Genomic DNA, 14769 nt, shown 5'->3' with positions numbered 1-14769 from the left:
ACTTACGCTGTGGGATGTCAGTAGTTTGAAATTCATTCAAGCAGTGGTTGATGCTATCCCTTCTGTGCTTCTGTCAGTTATTAAAATTAAGCCTCCACTGTTCTCCAGTGTGTGGGATGCCAGTGGCACTGGATGCAGCCTGAGACAAACTACATCAAGCCTCAGACTTGTACTAGGAGCTAAAATAGTCCACCTGCAGAAGCCTTTGGCTCTGGTGCTTTACCAGGAGTCCAGTAAATATCCTGGACTCCTGGACACCTCACCTCTGTGCCCTAAACTGGGCAGCTTCCCCTCTAGCTCCAGACATGTCTAACAACAAAAGCAGAGCAATGGCAACTAATGCTTTCCTGCCAGTTCCTGTTATTAAGTTTACTGGTAGTGCACAAACCCAAGCAACGATGCCAACCATGTTTGTGAGATGTTAAGTGGAGAGCAGCAGTGCCAAGCAGGGAGGTAAGAAATATTTTAATTTAGAAGGCTAATCGGACACTTGACCTTAGTTTGAGGGGTGTTTGCTGTTGTAGCTTGGAAATATATATTGAAAATTGGAAGGTACCTCTTAGTTGAGTTAAGTTTGCAGACATGCACTGGGGGCATTAATGTCATGACCTGACACATTTATTTTTGGCTTTATACACTAGTAAAATTGATTTTTAAAGTGTGAAATTCATACCTAGGCATAAGGGATAAAACATGTTCTTCCATAGCAGTGATTTTGCATTTTTGCCACAGAAGTGCTGCTAACACATAGCCAGGAATCATTCATAAATATAGGTGGCAGTTTGAGGTCTTACACATGTATGTATGTGATCTGACAAGGTTCTTGTATATAGATCCAGTTGTATATATATCTTATTTAATTGTAAAGGCCATTCAAGGCCAGATAGCAGAATCATACTTATAGAAATATAGTAGACAGCATACTCTCACTCATACATCTGAAAACACAATAAGGGTGTCTTATCCCTCATACATATAATTCATATCAGCTTCACAATCTAAAGTGTTATAAGTGAGAGTGAATATAATTGGAAATGAAACAGCAGTAAAAATATGTGGAATATCCTGTATTAGAACCCAGGACCATGTGTATGGTATCCCTACACTTACAGCTGTTGCCACAAGAATGTTGAAATAGCACTTGTATATTTTTCAGTTCATTGCTATAAACTACACTTTCACAACAGTAAAAGTAGGCTGCACACCCTGCACTAGAACCCAGGGCCATCTGTATTTCAGCCCTACACTTAAACATGCTGCCACAGGACTAGTTAGATGATAGTTCCATAATTTCCTACTCATTCTTAAGTCCTCTGTGTTAACAGCTGTGCAACACTACTTCGCATGTTTGTTCAGTGCCCAACAAAATTAATTGAATACATCTATTTTCAGTGATTGATGGTCCACGTCATGTCTGCAGGTGTTCAATGAGTGCAGGTGTTGGGGAACCTTATGTTGCATGATGGAAAGCAAAATTTGCAGTAGTGTATCCTTTTTTACCTTTACACTTTTACAGACACCCTGTCTGCAGGTGTTCTGTCTGCTTCCTGTGTGGGCCACTAGTCTGTGTTTGTGCATTGCTAAGCATTGTGCAAATGAGATAAGCACAGCCAAACTGGACATTCATTTTCTCCATTTCCCTTGTTTGCATTAAGCTGCACACTGTGCAAACACTGGCAAAAAATAAAAAAGTAAATAAAAGGGAAAAGTAGTTGAAATGAAGAAAAACAGTCTATGAAATAAAGACTACAAAATGGTTGTTAGTACATATGAAATATTTCTGAATAGGTTTGTATTTGAACTCTCACTCCAGTGAACCTTCAAAACACAATAAGGGTGCCTTATCCCTCTTTACCACACAAACAGCTTTGCAGCAGGGAACTGAAACCATTCTGCATACACCCAACTGCAACATCATCCACAGTACTAACAAACCACATAACAGTTATTTGTACATGTATTAATTTTGGTTGTAGTGCACTGAGCGATCACACAACCATTTATGACTATTGCTTGTAAAAATGCAGCTCTGTCTTACCTCTCTGTGTTTGTTACTCATTCTTGTCTTATCTGAAGAGTAATCTAAGACACACAGTCTGTAAGGCATTCTATATCATTGTCCTGAAAGTGTTTGAGGCTATCAAATGGCAATAATATACAGTTGTCAACAAATGAATGGGAGGTTGGATGTTAATGAACATAATCTGTGAATTGTGTGCTGCTTGCTTACATTTCCATCCTTGATAAAATTACTTCTATACACTTTGTAAGTCTAACCTGACACATTCACTGGAGGTAGGGCAGATTGCATTGCTATTGTGTTTCCTTCTACCTAGCAGTAATCATTCGCAGTTGCAATCCATTAGCAACAGACACTGAAGGGATACCTGCACTATTTTTACATCTGCTACACAGAGCTTAGTATTTGGGATTCAATCTACACCATAAAAAGACAACCATGTAGCTAGGGAACCTGAAGGTGAGGAGACTTTTTTATCTGGGGAACACAGAAGATGCCATTACTTTGGGATATATCTGCACAGAAGACTACTGAACTTGAGAAAGTATGCTTTCTATTTTCAATTATATACTGCAGATGCTGAAATATCATTAAGAAAATTTCATTTACACACACACACACACACACACACACACACACACACACACACAGTGAATATACAAAGTTTACACACCCCTGCTAAAATGCCAGGTTTTTGTGATATAAAAAAGAGACCACAATAAATAATTTCAAAACTTTTTCCACCTTTAATGCGACTTATAACCTGTACAATGCAATTGAAAAACAAATAAAACTGTTAGGGGAAAAAATATAAAAAATAAAAAAACGTAGAATAAGCTGGTTGCATAAGTGTGCACACCCTTAAACTAATACTTCATTGAAACACCTTTTGATTTAATTACAACATTCAGTCTTCTTGGGTACACACGTGCCATCAATTAAAGAGACTCTGATTAACGCAAAATAAAATTCAGCTATCCTAGTAGAATTTTCCTGACATTTACTCATTTGCCTGCTATAGCAAAAGCCATGGTTCGCAAAGAGCTTACAAAACATCAAAGGGATCTCATTATTGAAAGGTATCAGTCAGGAAAAGGGTACACAAAAATTTCCACTGCATTGGCTATACCATGGAACACAGTGAAGACAGTCATCAAAAAGTGGAGAAAATATGGGACAACAGTGACATTGCAAAGAACTGGACGTCCCTCTAAAATTGATGAAAAGACAAGACAAAAACTGGTTTGGGAGGCTGCCAAGAGGCCTACAGCAACACTGAAGGAGCTGCAGGAATTTCTGGCAAGTACTGGTTGTGTACTACATGTGACAATAATCTCCCGTATTGTCCATATGTCTGGGCTATGGGGTAGGGTTGCAAGCCGGAAGCCTTTCCTTACACAGGAAAACATCCAGGACCGGCTAAAATTTGCAAAACAATACATCAAGCCTCCCAAAAGTATGTGGGAAAATGTGTTGTGGTCTGATGAGACCAAAGTTGAACTTTTTGACCACAATTCCAAAAGGTACGTTTGGCACAAAAACAACACTTCGCATCACCAAAAGAACACCATCCCCACGGTGAAGCATGGTAGTAGCAGTATCATGCTTTGGGGTTTCTTTTCTTCAGCTGGAACTGGGGCTTTAGTCAAGGTGGAGGGAATTATGAACATTGCAAATACCAGTCACTTTTGATCCCAAACCTTCAGGAGTCTGCTAGAAGGTTGAAGATGAAGAGGAATTTCACATTTCAGCATGACAATGACCCCAAGAATACATCCAAATCAGCAAAAGAATGGCTTCACCAGAAGAAAATTAAAGATTTGGAATGGCCCAGCCAGAGCTCAGACCTAAGTCCAGTAGAAAATCTGTGGGGTGACCTGAAGAGGGCTGTGCACAAGAGATGCCCTTACAATCATGAAAGATTTGGAGCTTTTTTGCAAGGAAGATTGGGCAAATATTGCCAAGTCAAGATGTGCTATGCTGATAGACTCCTGCTCAAGAAGACTGAATGCTGTAAATAAATCAAAAGGTGCTTCAACAAAGTATTAGTTTAAGGGTGTGCACACTTATGCAGCCAGCTTATCATACATTTTTAATTTTTTATATTTTTCCCCAAACTGCGATGGTGGTGCTGCGGTAGCATTGTCGCCTCACAGTTAGACATTGCCCGTTCGATTCTCAGTTAGAGCGTCTTCTGTGTAGCGACATGCATAAATGGGCGTTCCTTCATTGAAGGTTGTGCGTTAGGCCCGGCAAGCCAGTACGTAAAAATCTACTGCCAATCATTAGTGGACCGGAGTTCCGCTGTGGCGACCCCTAACCGGGAAAAGCCGAAAGACGCAAATCATATTTTTCCCCTAACAGATTTGTTTGTTTTTCAATTGAATTGTACAGGTTATAGGTCACTTTAAAGGTGGGAAAAGCTTTGAAATGATTTATTGTGGTCTCATTGTTTTATATCACAAAAACCTGGCATTTTAACAGGGGTGTGTAAACTTTTATATATATATATATATATATATATATATATATATATATATATATATATATATATATATATATATATATACACTAATTGACAAGTGCTACTGTTATCTGTATGCATTACTTAGAAGTGTACTGATGACATGGGCATGTTTGTCAGGGCATTTCACAGGTATACATGATTGGCAGTAGTTTAAAACTGAATGTTCTGTGTTAAATCTGTATACATGTTTCAGGAACAGTTCATTTGATAACCCTTTTAGGATTTCACTAATGGATTGCTACCAAAATGTGTCATTTGCCTGTTTTTTTCAGGGTGGGGGAGCAAATCTGCATTTCTGTTTTTGCACAATCAAAGATATGTTGCTATTGTTACTCTCCCTTGTTTTGCATCCAGCCTTGCTTTGTGTGTGAATGTAATGTGTTACAACCACACAATTCCTGTTCATATTTCAAATATCTAGATAGACTGTTTTATGTTTCTGCAGTGGGTAATACTGAAATGCTACCTTTTCTGTTTTATCTGGGAACAGGTATTTTTTTATGTATGTATATTATCCTTCTGTTGTGTTTTAGGACACCTAGGATTATGGCACCCAGGTGTCTTAATCCCTGAAAACCACCCTTCAGTGACCCTGAGAATCAGGGCAACTGTGGAAGCTTTTAGGCAACATGAGGCCTTTGCTTGAGAGAGGATGTGGAGATATGTCAGACAGAATGCATATTTGGCAGCAGATAGTTGCATATGTAAATGCAGTAGGTGGCCACAGCTGGGCATACGATCAGGTGCACCACAGGGCCACTGACATGATCTCATCTGTACAGAGGAGAGCAGCTGCAGTGGCCTGTGATCAGATAGGTACTGGGGGGACCTGATACACAGCCATCACTAAAGCATATGAAGAGTTTCCGTCCACTGTCAGGGATCCAGACAGCTCCCAGGAAAGTGCAGAACAGCATGTCCTTGACATTTGTGCTACTGTTTCAGGGACAGCAAGTATGTCCCAGGAGGAACTTCCAGGTAGGCTTATGTATCCTAATTGTTAAAACTCTTGTATAGTTAAATATTTACAGCAATATGTTCTGTTTAACAAGAAATTGGTTGGTGGGAAATCATAGCTTGCTACAGTTAGGAACACATTCTCATTGATTACACATGGGCTTAGGTTAGACTTGTCATTCAAGTTCTTGTTGAAAGTATAGTTAATGGAAATATAAAGGGAAAAAAGTTTCACCCCCTGTGTTACTGTTAACTGTGATGATGTTGTCCTTACCTTTTGCTTAACTACTTCCAAGACCATCCAGCAAAGGGATTCTACAATCATCTGCACATGGTTACGTAAAACATTTTTATGTCAGTAAGGATGAGCAGTTCAAAGAAATATTTAGTCTGTGATGTTGGTGTCAGGATTATTGTGTGTATTGCTATACTGTCTGTAATAGTGGCTCCACTGTTAGCTTGTTAGCATATATTGCACTATAATAGTGTAGGTATTAATTTTTTTCTGTGTCTGTTGCTTATCACAGGTGATCCTAACAGAAGAAGTGTGGGACTTCTGCCACCTGATGTCAGAGTATCAGCAGACTTTGATGATGATGGTAGCCAAACACAGGCACAGTGTGGGGCGCAGAGGGTGAATCTGACACTGAGGTTGACATACAGCCATCCCCTGTAATTCCATTGGACACAGCCAGTAGGCCTATACCAACCCATTCCAGTGAGCCGTCAGATATTCGGGCAGGTAGAGGGTGAGATAATCAATCAGGGAAGTGTGGTTACTGTGGCTTCAGTGCCTGTTGACTCTGGCCATAGCAGCAAATGTTTTTTGCATCAGTATTAATGATCTTTTGAGGGTTGTGAAGTCTGAAAATTAAATGTGTTTCAATATTGTCTAACTTCTCTCTTTAATGATTTTCCAGTACAAATGTATGGTGCTAAACTGGGGACATTCGTTGACCATCAGTACTTTTGAGAGGTATGGCTGTATGAATATTTGATGCCTGAGGCCTACTACTTAATAATGGAAACATATAAGTCACATAAGTCTGTCCTGTCACATGTTAAAGTCATTTCTGTACAAATCACCCATCTTTTACTTGCTTACACTACCATGTAACATCATGCAAGGATATGCCATTCATTCGTATTATTACACAATACACTCCAGGTCCAACACTTACCTTGTAAATCCAGCAGTTGCAACAGTTTTAGTTCCGGGCTGATGTGGATTGTACTGTAGGGCTCCCCCAGATGTATGTAGGCACTGGAACCATGATTTCAGCAACCCAAACACATGCTCTATGATATTTCTGGTTTCAGCATGTGCCTCATGATGGCATTCTTCAGTAGGTGTGTATGCATTTCTGATGGACATCATCAGCCATGGTTCCAGTGCTAAACCTGCAGCCTCCAGTAAATTACCCTGTGGGATATCCCTGCAGCCTCCAGTAAATTACCCTGTGGGATATCCCCCCAGTGAACATCTCATACAGTTGGGAGGTGTGCCAGATATGTGAGTCATGGTAACTGTCCAGGTTTCCAGCACACATGTTCATAGGTTCATAGGTAGGTACTACGATATCAGCCCAAGGGCCTACGTAAGCCTAGCCAACAAGGTTCCCTGGCATACGCCACCCAAGAAAGTTATTTTCCTGTGCCACTGTCGAGCAGAGAAACAGACGTGATCCCCGGGGTGTATTTCCTATTTCCCATCCACTCATCAAAATTTTTCTTGAAGAGTGCTAATGAAGAACTTTGCTTAACATAGATGGGTAGCCTGTTCCAGAGTATGGGAAGTCTCTGGGACAGGAATCTATCCCTCCTGCATGTCCTGCTTATTGTGGTGACAAGATTTAGGTCCCTAGAGCATGTAGCTTGGAGGGATTTCTTTAGGTGTAGCATATCCAGCAGCTTTGGGTTTGACATAGCTTTATATGTTAGGCAGAGATCACCTCGGAGTAGGTGATATGCTACGGAATAAAGCTGGAGTTTTTTGAGATGGTCAGTGTAGGGCATCTGTTTGAGGCTCTTTGTAAGGTACGTCTGTGGCCTTTCCAGCTGCTGCAGATGTCTTGTGAGGTACATTCCAAAAGGGGCGTTGACTTCTTTTTTCCTGGATGAGAACCCTTTTATGATGAGGTGTGCCACGTAGAAGGACTTCCTGACTACTGTGGCAATGTGACTATCAAAGGACAGACTACTGTCCACCTGGGTCTCAAGGTCTCTTATCACACATTCGGTGTTAAGTAGACTGCTGTCTATGTAGTAGTTCATGTGTACAGAGTTTTTACCAAAGGGGATGACAATGCACTTTTTGGCATTGAGCTTAAGGCCATGGCTCTGACACCAGGCATCTGTCTTAGTGAGGCCCTTCTGTAGGATTTCCACATCATTTGGGGACTCGATTATGGCTCCTAGTCTGCAGTCATCTGTGAACTTCATTAGCCAGAGGCCTTCTGTGTTAGCCTGTACTTCAGAGAAGTAGACACCAAACAGGAAAGGTCCCAAGACAGAACCCTGTGGTACTCCACTTGTCACTGGTTTGAGGTCAGATTTGGAGTGCGCAACTTTTCAGTGTGGGTTCTGTCAGTGAGCCAGTTGGCAACCCATCCTGTGATGTAGGAATTTATACCCAGTTTAGTGAGTTTAGCTATAATTCCAGAATGGGGGATGGTGTTGAAAGCCTTGGCGAGGTCAAGATAGGCTGTATGAACCACCTTACCCTCATCTACGGCTTTGGTGACTGCCTCAAAGAAGTCAATCAGGTTCAGGAGGCATGATCTGCCTTTCACAAACCCAAACTGGGTGGGATCCATAGTTTGTAGTTTACCAATGTCTTTGTTTGAGTTCCATGTTGATATGTTCCATGGCCTTGCAGACCAGGCTCATCAGGCTAATAGGGCGATAGTTCCCAGGATCAGTGGTGGCTCCCCCTTTGTGGAGTGGGACAACTGTTGCTGTATGCCACTCAGTGGGCACAAAGCCTGATGTGAGGCTATGATTGAACATGGTGCTTAGGTGGGGAGACAGCTCGTTCTGAAGTTCATGAAAAATGCAGCCTGGGATGTTGTCCCATGGATGCTGTGTTTTTGGCTTTAGAGAGTGCAGCTTTTACCTGTGCAGTTGTGATTACAGGGACTCTGCATTTTTCCTCTATAGATATGGGCCCTTTAGGGGGTGAGGGTGGGTAAAGTTAGCACTGAACCTATCTACCAGGATGTTGGCAATATCAGTTGGTTCTGTAATTTTTGTGCCGTTGTGCTGTAACTCAGAGCAGATTTGGGTGTTGCCACTGAGATTCTTGACATAGCTATAGAATGCTTTGTGGTTGTCCTTAGAATCAGTGGCAATTTTGTTTTCATAGCTAGCTTTGGAGGATATTATAAGGGATCTCAGCTACTTACTGAGGCTGATCAGGGAGCTCCTCCACTTGTGGGATTTTACTCACTTTTGCAACAATTTCTTCCTTCTGTTGTACAGTTTGTTTATGGTAGGGGACCACCAGATTGGCTTGCTTTTTTTGGAGGATAGCGTCTTGGTTCTGTTTGGGATAGCATGATCCATGCCCTCGTGTAAGTGCTTATAGAGTGCATTTGTGTAGGATTCAGCAGTTGTAACTGTATTGTCCATCTGCATGGGTGTCATAAAGTTCACCACTTCTGTCTTAAGAACCATGAAGTTGGCTTTGGAAACATTTTTTACCATGGTTTCCTTAATGGGGGGTGGGGGCGGGATGTGGATATCAAGGGTGATTAGCTTATGGTCGGATCGGACCAATGAGGAGTTGACTTCAGGTGTGGAACTCCGGTCACTCATGTTGGTAATGACTAGGTCTAGGATATTGTTGCACCAACCAGCAGAATGTGAGCAATCCAAAGGACACCAAGTTTATTGAAGTTAAGCACTTTCCTCTCTGTTACAGAGACTTCCTCAGAATAATGTTGCACAAAAACCCAGCCAAATATATACCCACCCCTCAATTAGCCATTCAAAATTGCACCCCAAATTTTAAAGCTATATATATATATATATATATATATATATATATATATATATATATATGTATATATACACATCAAATTACAGCAGTAAAAATATTGCATGTAGCAAATACCAAAACTAAATAAATGTTACCATAAAATATTGTAATATGTTAATAAATTATTAAATAAAATCCATATTTACTTTACTAACCTAAAATTCGATCAAGTTTTAAAACACTGGCAATGCTTATAGTTTCATTGATACCTGGGTAACAAGAGGCATTTAAAAATAACTGCCATCTCAATTCCATCATATCCAAATACACATCTGTAATGCACCCCTGTTAATCCAGCACTAACTGCTGTAAAACCAAAAATTTAAAATCATGTGTTGGATTTCCATTGATATGTCTATACAAAGCACTAGTAACCATACAATGGCTGATGTCACCCAGATGTTCACCTATACTTAATTTAAATTTTCTACAGGTTTCCCAGTGTAAAAACTAGAACATTTTCCACATTTAGCAATATACACAACATTTTTACTATTACAATTGTAGTGGCCTCTAATATTGACAGTCTTCCGATTAACCCTAATTTGACCTTCAGTTTCCATTATAAATGGACAAAAAGAGCAGGAATTACATTTAAAATTAACTACTTTTCTTTTGATTCTGCATTCATGTCTAATACTTTCTAAAATGTTCTTTATAGATTTGTCCCTCCTAAAAACATGTCTTGGGTTTTTACCAACTTTCAACCCAACATTAACATCAAATTGAAGAATCTCCCAATTGGCATTTACCACATCAATAATATTGTTGGCCATGCCATTGTATGTCAAAATGAAGGCTGACTTGTATAAAACGTTTTCATTACTAGATCTATTAGTACTCAGAAATCCGTGGCCTAATATGGATCTATAAAAACCTTGTTTACTTTTGTGGGTTACCTCATGAGCGAGGTCATCCAAAAGGCAGTCAGGATATCCCCTTTGTTTAAACATATGTGTAATAAAATTTAATTCTACCAAAAAATCCACATCAGAACTCACCATTCTGGCAGCCTGCATCAACTGGCCTTTAACTACGGCTCTCTTTTGATGGTGCGGGTGCCAGATCCCATAATCCAAATAGGAATTTGAGAATGTGGTCTTTCGGTGAATTCTGGTGTTAAAATTCATATTACACCAATCTATCTCAAGTTCTACATCTAAGTAGAAAATTTTAGTCTTACTATAAACATAGATAAATTAAAAAAAATCATTAATATATACCAGAAACTCATTTAAACTGTCTTCTGTACCTTACCAAAGAAGAAACAAGTCATCTAAGAATTGGGTATAGTGTGCAGTATTAGACATGTACTGACTATTAATCAGAAATTGCTGCTCCCAATAAGACATAATAAGGTTGTCAAAAATGGGGGTACATGCTGCCCCCATTGCCACTCCTTTCTCCTGTTTATAATACTGTCCCTCAAACCAAATGTAGTTATTTTTTAAAACTAATTCCGTAAGTACACTCAGTTTGTTGATTTCATCTTGAGAAAAAAATATTGGTTTTATTAAGTTGTTATTCTAACCAATAAATACCTAAATCATGGGGAATAACAGTAAACAGATTAACCACATCAACAGTGACCATAATCATATCAGTGGTTAATTCAATGCCATTTAATTTGTCAATAAATTGCCAGGAATCTTTACTAATATAATAAAAAAAAAACAGGCACTTCTGCATTTCATGATCTAGGTATTTGGCAATAAAATAAGTCTTGGACCTTTTACCATCCACAATGGGCCTGAAAGATGGATTAACCAGTCCCTTGTGGATTTTGATTAGCCAGTCCTTGTGGATTTTTGGTATACCAAAAATATTTGCCAACCTAGAATATTCATTCCTCAAAAAGTGATACTCATCTACATCAATTTGGGCCTGGTAAATCATATCTTCAAGTGCCAAGTCTATCTTTTTATATGCCACCCTAATCTCATTTAGGGAACTTTCCTCATAGGCTTCATCAAGTAGAATGTTATTCATGCCATCTAAATATTGTCTCTTATCCATAACTACCACTCCATTGCCCTTGTCTGGTTTCATAAATCTGACCGTGGGATCTTTAATCAATTCAAGCATAAGCTGCCTTTCCTCCCCAGTCAAATTAGAATAATCAAACTTATCAGTGTAAATATAACATTTTCTAATTGCCTTTTCACATATTCTTTCAAATAGTTCGACAGTTTCGTTCAATGGAGGGTTAAAAGTACTAGCTTTTTTACAAATATTCCTGGTTTGATTTTCAACTGCAGCCTCCTGGTTAAACCATACTTTTAAATTTAACTTCCTAGTGTATCTCTTTAAGTCAATAATAGATTCCACCAAATTACCCACCCTACATGGAACGAAGGTGAAACCTTTGGCTAAAAAATCAGCATGCTTTTCACTCACAACCAGCCTTGAATAATTATAAATTTTGAAATCACCCTTACTATTAGTGACTATCTCAGGCCTAAGCCCTTCATTGTTTAACATTTGATTGTCAAGACAATGTATCAAGACATCCAATATATGTTCACATTTGTCATTACCATTTGTATTAGACATTAAAAATTCAGGGCCCTCATTTTCGTGATAAACACTTACATTTGGCTCCAAATGAATGTATTCAGTAGTCGTACCATTAACTATGTCACTACCAGCATTAATATTTTCAATAATACTATAATCGGATATAATATAGTAGGTTAGGTCTGTCAACAAGCATAAATCATTACCATTGTCCACTTCAAGTTCAGAACGACAAACATAAATCATTGCCATTGTCCACTTCAAGTTCAGAATGACAAAAAGTGCATACCAGCAGAGTCATCAACATGGTCATTGTGTTGTTGACTCAAACTACAAGAGCCATCTTCTGTCAGACAATTAATGCTGTTGTGTTCTGCGTGAATGTTAAAACCAAGTGAACACAAGGAACAGCTAATGGTTTCAATGTTGTCACGTGAAACCGAAGTGTGGAATTTGTCAGTGAAAACTAATTGTTCCTTGTCCTTTGAGTCTTCAGTTTCGCTTCCGGTGCTACAGATTGTTGGGGCCCTTCCCAAAAAAAGCAGAAGAAGAAGTAGAAGCACCTTCTTTATCCCGCAAATGGTCAGAATGCCTCACCTCTTCATCCACGCTTGTAGCTGACTGCAAATGCTGGTTATGCACTTGTTGAGAAGTCGCACTGTGTTGCATCACTTCCTTTTTTTTACTTATTTCACCAGCACACTCATCTTGGACATGCCCCCTGGAGAAAGGGTAAATGCGATCACCGTTGTATTCATTAAAATCTCTTTGGAGCTTACTTTCTTTACGAATAAAAATGGCATTACAAGCATTGTTTACCTGAACATGGACACTATGATAAAGACCTCGGTTTGGACTTGAATTAAAATCACGATCAGCCTTAATGGACTGATCCAATTCATCAAGATCATTAATTATTTTGTCTATTTTAATTTGATTATATTTACACCATTAATGCCATTAAATCCAATCCTGCTTTATCAAAAATCAAATGTACCTCCTGTAAAAACTTATTATTTTCTTTAACCCCATTTGGATACCTCCACATTCTTAGTCCACGGGGCACTTGCTTCATTTCTATGTTCCTGTTTAGATAAGTGTTTTCAAGTTGCAACTTTTTCAAAACACTTCAGTTTCTCATTCAAGGTGGAAAATCGCTGAGATTGCATATTACCAACATTGTTGTCACAAAAAAGAAAATGATTTTCTTTCCATTGATTACAGCCAACATTTTGACTGTCCATTCCTACATTATTGTCTTGATTAATTTCAGCAATTTTACCTTGTGGGTCATTATGCAACCCATCCTGTTCATTTCTCCCTGAAAATTGAGAATCCACAGATGTTGGGGTTGGCTGGATAAGAGGGAGACCTAAACTCCCAAAAGAAGGAACACCACAATTTTGTTTGTCCATCAAATTCTTGATTTGTAAGGAGTGTTCACCTAACTGTTCATTAATCTTTTGTAATATTTTAAAAATGAATTTTAACACCAGAATTCACAGAAAGTCCACATTCTCAAATTCCTATTTGGATTATGGGGGCTGGCACCCGCACCATCAAAAGAGGGCCATAGTTAAAGGCCAGTTGGTGTGGGCTGCCAGAATGGTGAGTTCTGATGTGGATTTTTTGGTAGAATTAGATTTTATTACACATATGTTTAAACAAAGGGGATATCCTGACTGTCTTTTGGATGACCTCGCTCATGAGGTAACCCACAAACGTAAACAAGGTTTTTATAGACCCATATTGGGCCACGGATTTCTGAGTACTAATAGATCTAGTAATGAAAAAGTTTTTTACAACTCAGCCTTCATATTGACATACAATGGCATGGCCAACAGCATTATTGATGTGGTAAATGCCAATTGGGAGATTCTTCAATTTGATGTTAATGTTGGGTTGAAAGTTGGTAAAACCCTGAGACATGTTTTTAGGAGGGACAAATCTATAAAGAACATTCTGGAAAGTATTAGACATGAAGGCAGAATCAATAGAAAAGTAGGTAATTTTAAATGTAATTCCTGCTCTTTTTGTCCATTTATAATGGAAACTGAAGGTCAAATTAGGGTTAATCGGAAGACTGTCAATATTAGAGGCCACTACAATTGTAATAGTAAAAATGTTGTGTATATGGCTAAATGTGGAAAATGTTCTAGTTTCTACATTGTGAAAATCTGTAGAAAATTTAAATTAATAATAGGTGAACATCTGGGTGACATCAGACATTGTAGTGTTACTAGTGCTTTGTATAGACATATCAATGAAAATCCAACACATGATTTTAAAATTTTGGTTTTGCAGCAGTTAGTGCTGGATGAACAGGGGTGCATTACAGATGTGCATTTGGATATGATGGAATTGAGATGGCAGTTGTTTTTAAATGCCTCTTGTTACCCAGGTATCAATGAAACTATAAGCATTGTTAGTGTTTTAAAACTTGATCAAATTTTAGGTTAGTAAAGTTAATATGGATTTTATTTAATAATTTATTAACATATTACAATATTTTATGGTAACATTTATTTAGTTTTGGTATTTGCTACATGCAATATTTTTACTGCTGTAATTTGATGTGTATATATTGCTTTAAAATTTTTGGCGCAATTTTGAATGGTTAATTGAGGGGTGGGTATATATTTGGCTGGGTTTTTGTGCAACATTGTTCTGAGGAAGTCTCTGTAATAAAGAGGAAAGCGCTTAACTTCA

The 14769-nt window shown here is 38.7% G+C and overlaps 1 protein-coding gene across 1 annotated transcript in view; it reads right to left on the bottom strand.

Annotated features, from left to right (window-relative positions):
- Positions 1-12312, bottom strand: part of SLC30A3 (solute carrier family 30 member 3) — a 477738-nt gene extending 465426 nt beyond the window's left edge. The window contains exon 1 of the mRNA XM_044075340.1: positions 11378-12312. Coding sequence (XP_043931275.1) covers positions 11378-12312 — 935 coding nt within the window. The remainder of the gene's footprint in view (positions 1-11377) is intronic.
- Between the last annotated feature and the right edge of the window lie 2457 nt (positions 12313-14769).

The sequence above is a fragment of the Protopterus annectens genome, chromosome 6.part1 (genome assembly GCF_019279795.1).
Source record: "Protopterus annectens isolate FY-2018-M chromosome 6.part1, PAN1.0, whole genome shotgun sequence".
Lineage (NCBI taxonomy): Eukaryota > Metazoa > Chordata > Ceratodontiformes > Protopteridae > Protopterus > Protopterus annectens.
This window is presented reverse-complemented; position numbering and strand designations above follow the sequence as displayed.